The sequence below is a fragment of the Notolepis coatsorum genome (assembly GCF_963971535.1).
Source record: "Notolepis coatsorum genome assembly, chromosome: 5".
NCBI lineage: Eukaryota > Metazoa > Chordata > Actinopteri > Aulopiformes > Paralepididae > Notolepis > Notolepis coatsorum.
In genome coordinates, this window is record NC_140169.1 from 11,968,592 (window position 1) to 11,980,185 (window position 11,594).

General features: G+C 45.8%; 1 protein-coding gene across 1 annotated transcript; it reads left to right on the forward strand.

The window, feature by feature from the left end:
* Nucleotides 1-666: 666 nt before the first annotated feature.
* Nucleotides 667-2,652, forward strand: LOC311229266 (glial fibrillary acidic protein-like; the record flags this gene model as incomplete). The annotated part of the gene is made up of 1 exon (XM_084315331.1): nucleotides 667-2,652. The coding sequence occupies one exon, from the start codon at nucleotides 667-669 to the stop codon at nucleotides 2,650-2,652; it is 1,986 nt and encodes a 661-aa protein (XP_084171457.1).
* Nucleotides 2,653-11,594: the final 8,942 nt, after the last annotated feature.

Sequence of the window (11,594 nt, forward strand, 5' to 3'; positions counted from 1 at the left end):
GTCGCACCAGTAACGAATTCCTTGTATATGAAAAGTATACTTGGCAATAAAGACCTTTCTGATTCTGATTCTGATTCAGCAGTCTGATGGAGGTAGGCACGAAGCTAACTAAGCCCCTTTTATTCAGTGTCGAAGCTCTGTATCGGCGGCCTGCGGGCATTAGTGTGTTGTCCTCAACTATTTTAGAGGCCTTCTTAACTAACTTAGCTTAGCACAATGTCTGGACGCAGTAGGTAGCAGCTAGTCTAGCTCCATCAAAAGTGATGAAATATAACTTGCAACAACTCCAAAACTGACACACAGAGACTACATGTATATAAATCTCCTCATCTCTCTGGGGAGCATTTTTAGAGATCGACCGGGGAGGGAAGGCTTCATTCTGTCGGGTTGTTCGACCACACCGCATTCCAAAGAAGGACACTAGGTCCGCTAGTGTTAAAGATACGCCTTCAACAAGGTGACTGGCAATACATAAAGCTTCTCACAGGACCCTGGTAGATATCTGGGTGGCAGGTCAGGCCATTCATGATGTAGTGGTTTGAGATTCCAGCAGTCTCAGCATATATGATGTGTGGGATAGGCTGGACCGTGTGGGTATATAAAAGGAAGATAGACTGGAAGCAAGTACAGTTCAGCCACCCACAGAAAATCTGATCCTTTTCCATCATGAGTCGGAGCCCAGAAAGAATCTCCTCTTATCGCCGCCACTTCATGGGCAGCAGTTCTTCATTACTTCAAGTACGGGGGTCCAGTCCATCTCCCACTCGTGTGACCGCTCGCCACCGATCTGCCAGCTATGCTGCCGGAGCGATGCATGCTGGAGTAGTTGGTCGCAGAACCGTCTCAACTAACCGCAAACTACCCATGTCTGGCGCAAATTCCGGAGCTCTCTGTGTCGGATTCGGAATGGAGGCTCCGATCGACTTGGATGCAGCAGCTGCCGAGAACAAACAGTTCCTGAGCACACGCGGCAGTGAGCGTCAGGAGATGGTCGTACTTAACGACCGACTGGCCGCCTATATTGAAAAAGTGCGGTCGCTGGAGCATCAGAACATGCTGTTTGAGTTAGAGATCGAAGCCCTCCAGAACCGGTATGAGAAGCCCTCAGGTCTGCGTCTGCTGTATGAGGAGCAACTTAAAGAGATGATGAGGATTGCAGAACAGGTGAGGGTCCAGCTAAACTTAGCTGTGGCTGTTAAGGGAGCCATGGCAGGTCACCTGGAGGCCATTAAAGTCAAATACGAAGAGGCGGTTAAGCAGAGAGAGCAGGTGGAGATGGACGTGGAATTATTTCGTCCAGATGTGGACAAGGCCACCTCCACTCTCATTGCCCTGGAGAAACAGCTTGAGCAGCTACAGGCAGAGCTTGAGTTCCTTCAGAAGGTCCAGCGACAGGAAATTGAGGATCTGATGAAACAGATCTATTCAGCCCAAGCCTTAGCCCAGAGTTCCTTTGCTATGCCTGACCTCTCATCTGCTCTCAAGCAAATCCAAAATCAGTATGATGACATTGCAGCCAAGAATTTACAGGAAATGGATGCCTGGTACAGCAGTAAGTTTGAAGACCTGAACAACAAGACGTCAGGAAGCATTAATAAGGTCAGAAGTGTGAGGGAAGAGATGAATAGCGTCAAAAAGGAAATCCAAGATAAGGAGCGTGACCTGGAGGATCTCAAAACAAAAAATGATGCTTTAGAAGCTCAACTCCGTGAGACACAGGAGAGATATAAGAAGGAATTAGCAGATCTACAGGCAAGGTTTGATGCTCTGAAGATTGATCTGAAATCCACCAAAGAGAAAAGTGCTAAGCTTCTTCGGGAATATCAGGAACTTCTGAGAGTCAAGATGGCTTTAGAGATAGAGATTACAACTTACAGGAAATTGATTGAGGGCGAGGACTCCCGGCTCACCAGCATGGTGAAGACCTTATCTCTTACTGCCAGTAGCAGCCTGAGTGTGTCAAGTGTAGGCATGAGCGTCTCCGTAGGCATGTCTGGTGGAAGAGCTGAGGGCGTGGCTAAAGGAAGTGCTGGAGACGTGGCTGGAGGCCTGGGCAGTGGCAGCCTCAGCGATGCAAATAATGGAAAAGATGAAGAAAGAAATGGAGCAAATGGTGATGGAGCAAACGGCGATGGAGAAAATGATGATGAAGAAAATGGTGATGGAGACAATGATGATGAAGAAAATGGTGATGGAGCAAAAGGCGATGAAGCAAATGGTGATGGAGAAAATGATGATGGAGAAAACAGCGATGGAGCAAACGTTGATGAAGAAAATGGCGATGGAGCAAATAGTGGAGGAGCAAACAGCGATGGAGAAAATGGCGATGGAGCAAACGGCGATGTAGCAAACGGCGATGTAGCAAACGGCGATGGAAGCAACAGTCACAACGTGGACATCACTGACGGTGGTGCCGATGCCAGTGGAAATGGCCCTGCAGTTAATGTCAAAGGACCAGTATGTGCTTCATGTGGCCACTGCTCTGGTAACGTCACCACCACCGACTACTACTCTGAGGGACAGGCTGTGGAAGTGATGGAGAGGAAGACTGTCCTCATCAGAACGGTGAAGACGGAGGGAGATGTTCTAGAGAGCGATGTTGTGGAGCAGACCATGGTCGTTAGTGGTGCGGCTGACTCTGACATAGAGTAGGCTAAAATAAATAATAAATCTTGATGAGCCACATGCCTACATGACCCTTAACATGTCTGATGCTTTATATTAAATGTCTTGCAATGTACTGATGTATACAGTGTGATGCCTGTGAGGCAGTAATTCATGAGCTACTGTTTTTGTTTCATGCCTTACCTGACCTTGCAAGTATGTCATCGAGACCTTTCTGCATCCTCTCCCTGCAATCTGCAAATAAAATGTTTTGCGGCAATGAAAACATGTCCTCTCATCATTCTCATCATAACCTCTTATTCTGATTAATAATTAGACAGCATGGGGAGATGAGCCATTCACATCTAGGTGTCAAGACAATATTATATTATTATGATGTAAGCATGCAGTTAATCCAGGAGATCTAGTCTCTAAGAGTCAAGGAGACACTGTGATAGAATGAGGTACTAATGCCATGTTGTTTGAGATCATGGTAGTTATTCTGTGCTTAATTTCCGTAGGTCAGAAAACTCTTGCACATCTGACTGCATTACTCTTCCATGAAATCACATTTTGGTTTAATTTTACTTGAATATGGAACTCATCCAATGATATGCCAAACGACTGTGTTTGATCATCATATTAGAGCAATTTCCTTATGTATATGCCCCATGGCTTTGATCTACATTACCTAATATATTTCTTGCATCTATTTCGTACATCTTTGCACAAGCTCTTGTTGGCTTCATATTAAGCTATTGATCTAAACTTTACTTACTAAATAAGCACACAGATAATGTACAGTACATCAGCCCTGCTGCAGACTATGAATCAGACTATGAATGCAGTATGAACTCACAGAAAGAAGATAGTTCGAACACTGAGTTTTAACCTCTTAAATGTATGAATTAATGTTACGTTTTTTTTCTCAAATTTAGCCAAGAGTAAAAACCCTAACCCTGTCAAAACAGCACTCAAAGTGTATATTTTCAGCAATACGTTTGTTTACCAATAGTTTAAAGTGTTATTAGTAAAATATGAGTTATAGAAATCTAGTCGGAAACAGGCAAATAATTACGCTAGAAAATTCGCGCCGCAGGGCTTACGATGGGCTTTGGAATTTCGAAAACCTACACTACCCAGCTCATGCCAGTGTAGCACTTGTGTTACCTACTTGTAACAGCTATTCGCCACGGGCACAGTTCTAGGTACGAAACGAGGAGAGGAGTAATATGCACAATTTAAGAATAGTGGACCAGAGACAGAATTATAACAATAACCGGTGTTTATTCAATGCGCGCTAGCTAGACATACATAATACATACAGACGTAAACGGTAGTGGTGAAGTATCCCTTTTAGGTTCTTTCAATAACCTCTCCTTTAAGGAGGGTTAGGTCTATATCAAGTTCTAGATTGATTAGATCAACACATTAGGTTTGGTTCAGACGTTTCTGAGGTTATCTCTAGCTAAAAGCTAGATTCAAGATTGGATATTGGATGTATCCTTTTATCACCAGTAAACTCTATTTCAGTTTATCATTTGACTAGGTAAATGTCTAAACATATTAATTTAAACCTTTAAATGTGCAGGGAACGCAAATACCTTACTAGGTGAAATGCTCCTTTAAACTCTTCCTTTGAAGGTGTAACACAACAAAAGTACCAAATGGAATATTCTAGGTTATGGGAATGCAATTACCTTATTAGGTGAAATTACCCTTTAAACATTATTTCTTTACAGGAGAACCATCAGTGATTCAACTATAATCAATGTCATCAATGGGTACACTAGAATCCCATTAACTCATCCTCTTTACAAGAGAACATCAGTAGTTCAGATAACTTACTGGGTGTATTTACCCTTTAAGTCTCCCTTCTTGTAGGAGAATATCAATGGTTCAAGTAGCTTATCAGTGGTTCAAGTATCTTACTGGGTGTAATTACCCTTTAAGTCTCCCTTCCTATAGGAGAATATCAATACCCATATATCAAATAAAATAAAATACAGAATACAATATCAAAGTAACAAAAGGTGAACGGGGTCGAAGCCCTTGGAATGTCCTTGTGTTCAGGTCAGTTCAATCCGTGGAAGTTCTTATGATTCAAGTTCAATCAGTTCAATCCTACCGGACTGTTGAGGTAACAGGAGTTGGGCAACAGGGGTCTTCGAATCAGGCTGGCATTAGCCTTGAGCTATATCAGAGGTTCAGTGGGTTGGCTCGCCATCTTGCATCGTCCGGCACACCGCCTCGTCCCCTCGTGGGCACACGTGGTGATGGGTGGTCTGGACTCCTGGAACTGCTCCCAGGGTGGAACGGGGTGCTAGAAAAACCTGGCCTGCTTGTAAAAGCTATTTACCATCTTTTATCGCTTCATCATCTTTTCATTGCTTTCAGAATGAATAATCAATCAGGCTACTTTTAGCTATGCTAAGCTAAAGTAGGCTGTCTCATCCCAGCACGTGGGATTATATGCCACATGCTAATTTAGGCTAAAGTGCGCTAGCATGTGGACCATTCCCCACTCATATAAAACTCTCAAAAACATTCAAAATGTATTTAGACCTTGTTCTTAACGTACAGCATGGCGAGAGGTCGCCATTTCGCAGCAGCAACAGGTTCCCAGCACTTTTGCAAACATTTGCTCGTTTCTATCGCAAAAAAACATTTTGAGAGAAATCAAACGTCTTACTATCAGACTGGATTTGTCAGTGAATGAAACCATCGACGATTTAGAAGCGTTTATTGACGTGTTTTATGATATGTCGGCTAAAAAGGCCGCTGGACGGGAAAGAAAACGCAGCAGGAATCAGATGGGCTCTGGCGATACAGAGTATCCACTTCTTCTTGCAGAATTAAAAGTAATGCGTGAGTCTATGTCAACTATGCAAAAACAGCTGGAGAAATTGGATCTTTTAAAAAAGCTAAGTGACGACGTGAAGGAGTTAAAGGGATCGGTGGAATTCAATAACTCCCTAATTGAAGTCCTAAAGAAGGACAACGCTTCTCTCAGGGCTGACGTTATTAGACTACAGAAAGTCACAATCGAGCTCCAAGAAGACAACTATAAAACAGCAAATGATGTCCTGGATCTTCAGAACCGAAGCATGAGAGACAATATAATTATACATGGGCTTCCTGAACAAAGTGGTGAAGAAAGAGGAGGTAAGGGAGCTTACATAAAGTCGGAGCAGATCGTTCGGTCTTTCTTGGTGGACAGTCTCAAGATGACAAAGCCAGACGCAGACGCAATCCGCTTCTGCAGAGTGCACCGTCTTGGACAATCCAAGCCTGGGGTCCAGAAGTCTCGTCCCATAGTGGTGATGGTAACTGAGTCCAGAATGAAGCACGCCATCAAGTTCAAGTTTCAAGTTTCAAGTTTCTTTAATAGTTGTCATACAGAAGTACAGAATACTTTTGTACAAAATGCTTCTTACTGTTGCGCTCCAGAGACTGTGCATGACAAGATAAGTATGAAATAAAAACATAGTAAAAATTAGAAGAAAAAGAAGAGGTCACAGTGTTCAGTTTAGACATATGTACAATGTTCGTAGACGTAGTTACCATACAATATACAATACTGTGCAGTGTACTAATATACAATACTATATAGTGCAAGGCATAAATGGACGAGGTGCAGTTTAGGTACAATTCACAGTAGGTGTACGAGTTGTAGTGCAAATCCTTTATCAATAAATATAAAGTGTAAGTGTGTTTGTGTGATCTAAAGTGTGGAGAGTGGGTGCTGCAGTGTGTTGTTTGTTTGAGTGAGTGTGTGTGTGCGTGTGGGTGTGTGTGCTGTGTGCATTTGATGGTTGTTGCATAGTGATTATTGTTCGTTTAGCGATTATTGTTCGTTTAGCAGCCTGATGGCCTGGGGATAGAAGCTCCTTCTGAGTCTTTCTGTGCTCGCCATAAGACTCCGGTATCGCTTGCCTGACGGCAGCAGTTCAAAGAGGCAGTTGTTCGGGTGGCTCGAGTCCTTAATAATTCTCTTAGCCTTCCCCTTGCACCGCTTGTTGTAAATGTTCTGGAGGGTGGGAAGCCCCCCTCTAATTGTGCGTTCGGCTGAACGTGTCACTCTTTGTAGTCTGCTACGGTCTTGTGCAGTGCTATTCCCAAACCAGGAGGTGATGTTGCCGGTCAGGATGCTCTCTATTGTACATGAGTAGAAGTTCCTAAGGATCTTCTGACTGACTTGGAACTTCCTTAGGCGCCTGAGGAAGTAGAGGCGTTGTCGTGCCTTCTTCACAACACTGTCAATGTGTGTGGTCCATGTCAAGTCCTCGGATATGTGGGCTCCGAGGTACTTGAAACTGTTCACTCTCTCAACTGGTGCCCCGTCGATGCTGAGGGGGCTGTAGTCCTTGACCCCCGACCTCCTGAAGTCCACAATCATCTCTTTTGTTTTGCTGACGTTCAGGGAGAGGCAGTTCTCCTGACAACACTGTGACAGGTTCTCTACCTCTTCCAGGTAGGCCCTTTCGTCGTTGGCAGAGATCAGGCCCACCACTACTGTGTCATCAGCAAATTTGATGATGGTGTTGTTGTTCCGCTGTGCTACGCAGTCATGTGTGTACAGGGAGTAGAGGAGGGGGCTCAGAACACAGCCCTGGGGGGCCCCTATGTTGAGCGTGATGGATGAGGAGGTGCAGTTGCCGGCTCTTACCACCTGGGGTCTGCCCGTCAGGAAGTCCAGGACCCACTGGCACAGGTCATAGTTCAAGCCCAGGTCCCTGAGCTTGGCTATGAGTTTGGAGGGGACTATGGTATTGAATGCTGAGCTGTAGTCGATGAACAGCATTCTCACATAGTTCCCCTTCCTCTTGTCCAGATGTGATGCTGCTGTGTGCAGCACATGGGCTATGGCGTCCTCCGTGGACCTGTTGGGGCGATATGCAAATTGCAGAGGGTCCAGGTTGATGGGGAGGGAGGAACAGATGTAGCCCTTCACTAGCTTCTCAAAGCACTTCATGGCTATGGAGGTGAGGGCTACAGGGCGGTAGTCGTTGAGGCAAGCGGGCGTAGATTTTTTGGGTACAGGGATGATGGTGGACTTCTTCAGACAGGTGGGGATGACGGCCTGTTCCAAGGACAGGTTGAAGATGTCAGTGAATACCGGGGCCAGTTGGTCGGCACAGACTTTTAGGACGCGGCCGGGGATGCCGTCCGGTCCTGCTGCCTTCCTGATATTCACTTTTTTAAAGGTCCGCCTCACCTCATGCTCTGTTACCCTGAACACTGAGTCTCCATCAGCAGACCCCCCCCCCCCCATTGCCGTGGTTTGTAGGCTGGTGTTGTTATTCACAGCCTCAAACCTCGCATAGAAGGAGTTGAGATCATTTGCTAAGGAGATGTCACTGTTCAGTTTGAGGGGGGTTCCTTTGTAGTCTGTCATTGTTCTGAGGCCCTGCCACATGCCTCTAGAGTCAGCCTGTTCAAACTGAAGTTCAACTTTATCCCTGTAACGCCGTTTTGCCTCTATTACTGCTCTCCTGACGTTGTATCTTGCCATCTTGTGTTCTTCCATGTTGCCTGTCACCAGCCCGGTGTTGTATGCTGATGTGCGCACTTTCAGAGCCTCACGGACGGATTTGTCTACCCAGGGCTTTTGATTTGGGTAGATATTAATTTTGGTGGTGGGGATTATTACTTCTACCTGAGTACAGACATAGTCAATCACCGTTTCGGTGTATTCGTTAATATTGGCTGTGTTATCACGGAATACACTCCATTCTGTGCTTCCCAGCACTGCTTGGAGTGACTCCACTGACGTCACGGCCCAACGCTTAACCTCTCGCGAGACCACCGGCGTTCGCTTGAGACTCTGTTTGTACTTAGGCAAAAGAAAAATTGCGGCGTGATCGCTTTTACCGAATGGACTAAGAGCCTGTGACTTGTACCCATTCTTAAATTGCGAGTATACATGGTCTAATATGTTCTCGCCTCTGGTGGGACAGGTCACATGCTGATAGAAATTCGGCAGCACCTTTTTAAGACGCGCGCTGTTGAAATCCCCCAAGACCAAAATGGCCACGTCAACGTTAGCTGCCTGGAGTTTGTTTACCTCGTCGTGAAGTTTTGAAAGTGCGACCTCAGTGTTCGCGTGTGGTGGAATGTACACTCCGATGAGGATGATGGACGTTAACTCTCTTGGGAGGAAGAAGGGTCGACATTTTATCGTGATAAACTCCAGGTCTGGGGAGCAGTGGTTAGACATTTCCTTTGTGTTGCCTAAATCGCACCACTCCTTGTTTATCATGAAGGCAATGCCGCCTCCTTTCTTCTTTAGTGACTCTAATGCCGTCCGGTCTTTTCGTAGAACGAAGAAGTGGTCTGCCGGTTCTATTGCATGATTCGGGACATCTGGACTCAGCCAAGTTTCTGTGAAACAGAGGACGTTACAATCCCGAATGTCCCTCTGGAATTGGATCCTTGCTCTGATGTCGTCCAATTTGTTTCCTATCGATTGCACATTGGCCAACAATATGCTGGGCAATGTGGTTCTGTGTCGTTTGGACCTCAGTCTGTTCCGGACCCCGGCTCTCTTTCCTCGTCTTCGCGGCGGCTTTTGGTCTTGTCCGTGGCCGGCATAACAAAGGATCTCGGCGGGCCATTTCTGCTGTTCAGCGATCCGATCCAGAGAGCAATCCAAACGGTAAGTTTTTCTTAATCCAATGTCAATGATTGACTGACGGTCATACACATATAACGCACCAACAGTTGGTGCAAATAAAACTCCTAATACTATAAAAATTAACAAAATAAAGCACAGTCTCGTCGGAGCGATCAGAAAGGCAGCCATCACAGCAGCGCCAGTAGAGAGGAGATGGAGAGGAGATGGAGAGAGGCAGAGAGTTGAAAGGCTCTACCTTCTCGATCACTGATCAATATCCATCGGAGATCATGAGGAGACAACGTTTACTACATCCAATCATGACGGACGCCAGAAACAGCAATAAAAAGACCCGTCTGTTCATCGATAAACTCTTCATCAATGGACAGATGTATCGCAACTCCGACATCACATATTGGCTGACGGGCGGTGATGAAAAAGCACAGGCTGGACGCTAACGTGCAGTAAACAATGGCGCAGGCTTATGACGGTACACACACGCTACTATGGTTGCTAAGGTAACAGTGTCACCAGGGCCGCCTTAGGGGGTGTGCGAGCAGTGCGGTCGCACAGGGCCTCGCGGGAAGGGGGGCCTCGCAAAAAAAAAAAAAAAAAAAAAAATTATTTATTATTTTTTTTATTTTTTATTTTTTTTATTTTTTTGCGAGGCCCCCCTTCCCGCGAGGCCCTTTTTCATCACATACCTAAAATCTAGTTTTGCTTATATGCTTATATATTTCACATTAGACACGTTTGTAGAATGTGTCTGACTTGTTCCTGGGTCTGCACCTGGGTCACTATTGGAGCTCTGGTGCTCTGCAGCAGACATACTATTGGTTTCAACGAAGGGAGTGGTTACTTACATCATAGTACGCCGCCGCAAACTTAAACGAAGAAGAAGAAGAAGAGTCAGCTGCGTTTGAATATTTCGCGCGTGCAGCTTTTGACTATTATGCTTAGTTATGCCAGCCAAGGTCGGTCATTATCAGTCGGTCAGTCACCAAGGAACGTTGACGAAAGGTGGGACAAATGGCCGGAGCCTTGTCATGATGCAGTCGGGATATAGCCATGGCCCATGATGATGTTGGCTAGTAGCTAGCTTAGCTAAAGGCTATCTAGCGTTAGCTAACCTGCAGCCAAGATGAAGAGGATGGTCGTTTGGCAGATGAACTTCGTCAACTCCACGCGGTTGTCTCCATCCTCTTGGACGTTTGGTGAGTTTTTAACCTATTCTATTAACTCTATTCTATTCCCGCCGTGGACATCGCTCTCTCTCTCTCTCTCTCTCTCACTCTCTGGAGCTAAACTGGCCGACTAGCTATTGTAGTACTACTAGTAGCTAACGGTGTGTGCCTGGTGTCAGCACCTGGCTGTATGTAGCCGCATAGCTTGCTTCTGCGTTAGCTAATGGTTAGCGATAGCCTGGTTGAGCTAACTGTTAGCCAGTTAGCTGTTTAGCTTCGACGTTAACTGCCGGCTGCGCTCGGCTGGGAACGTTCGTTTGATGCTATCAGTTAGCCTTGAGTTAGCTGTTAGCTTGTGCTACGACCATTGACATTAGCCGTGAGAATAGCAGGGGGTTCTGGCACTCTGACTACGACATCATCTTTGACAGAAGATGTAGTCGGGCCTGCACCATGACAAGGCTCTGGCAGCAGCTTATTTTTGTCCCGACAGCGAGAGGCCTTTCGTCAACGTGGAGACCTGTGTTGCGGCCTTTCGCCCTGCGTTCCTTGGTGCAGGTAAGATTAATGAAAATGTCATGACATTACCCCACTCTTCCTTCCTTCCCCTCCCGAATGTTTTGTTAATAACGATGTTTTTTTCCAGGCAAAACATATGCTACTTCACAACATTTGGAGATACGACATGTGCTGTGTGTGAATGTCTTGGTCGTTTGTGTAGCTTGGGTAGCATTGGGCCGTTGGCCAAAGCTGTGTGTGGCCTGGTGTCACAGTACCTGGCTAGCCTATTTAGCTGATGTCGGCCATTGGCTCCTTGCTGCTTTGGTTTCTCTGGTATAGACCCTCTTCTCTTTGGATTTAAGTGTTGATCTTTGTCCTTTTGGATCGCTCATACATGCTCTCTCTCTAACACACACACACATGCTCTCTCTCTCTCTCTCTCTCTCTCTCTCTCTCATACATGCTCTCTCTCTAACACACATGCTCTCTCTCTCTCTCTTTCTAACACACACAGTCTGCCTATGGCGGCCTTTCTCGATGGCTAGGCTGTGCTCGCTGAGTCTGTATAGTCAAGGATCTTCAGTCACAGTGCTCAGGTATTCTGCCACTGTGTACTCTCTGTTTAGGGCCAAATAGCATTTCAATTTCTTTCCAATGTGTCTCTCTCTCTCTCTCTCTCTCTCTCTCTC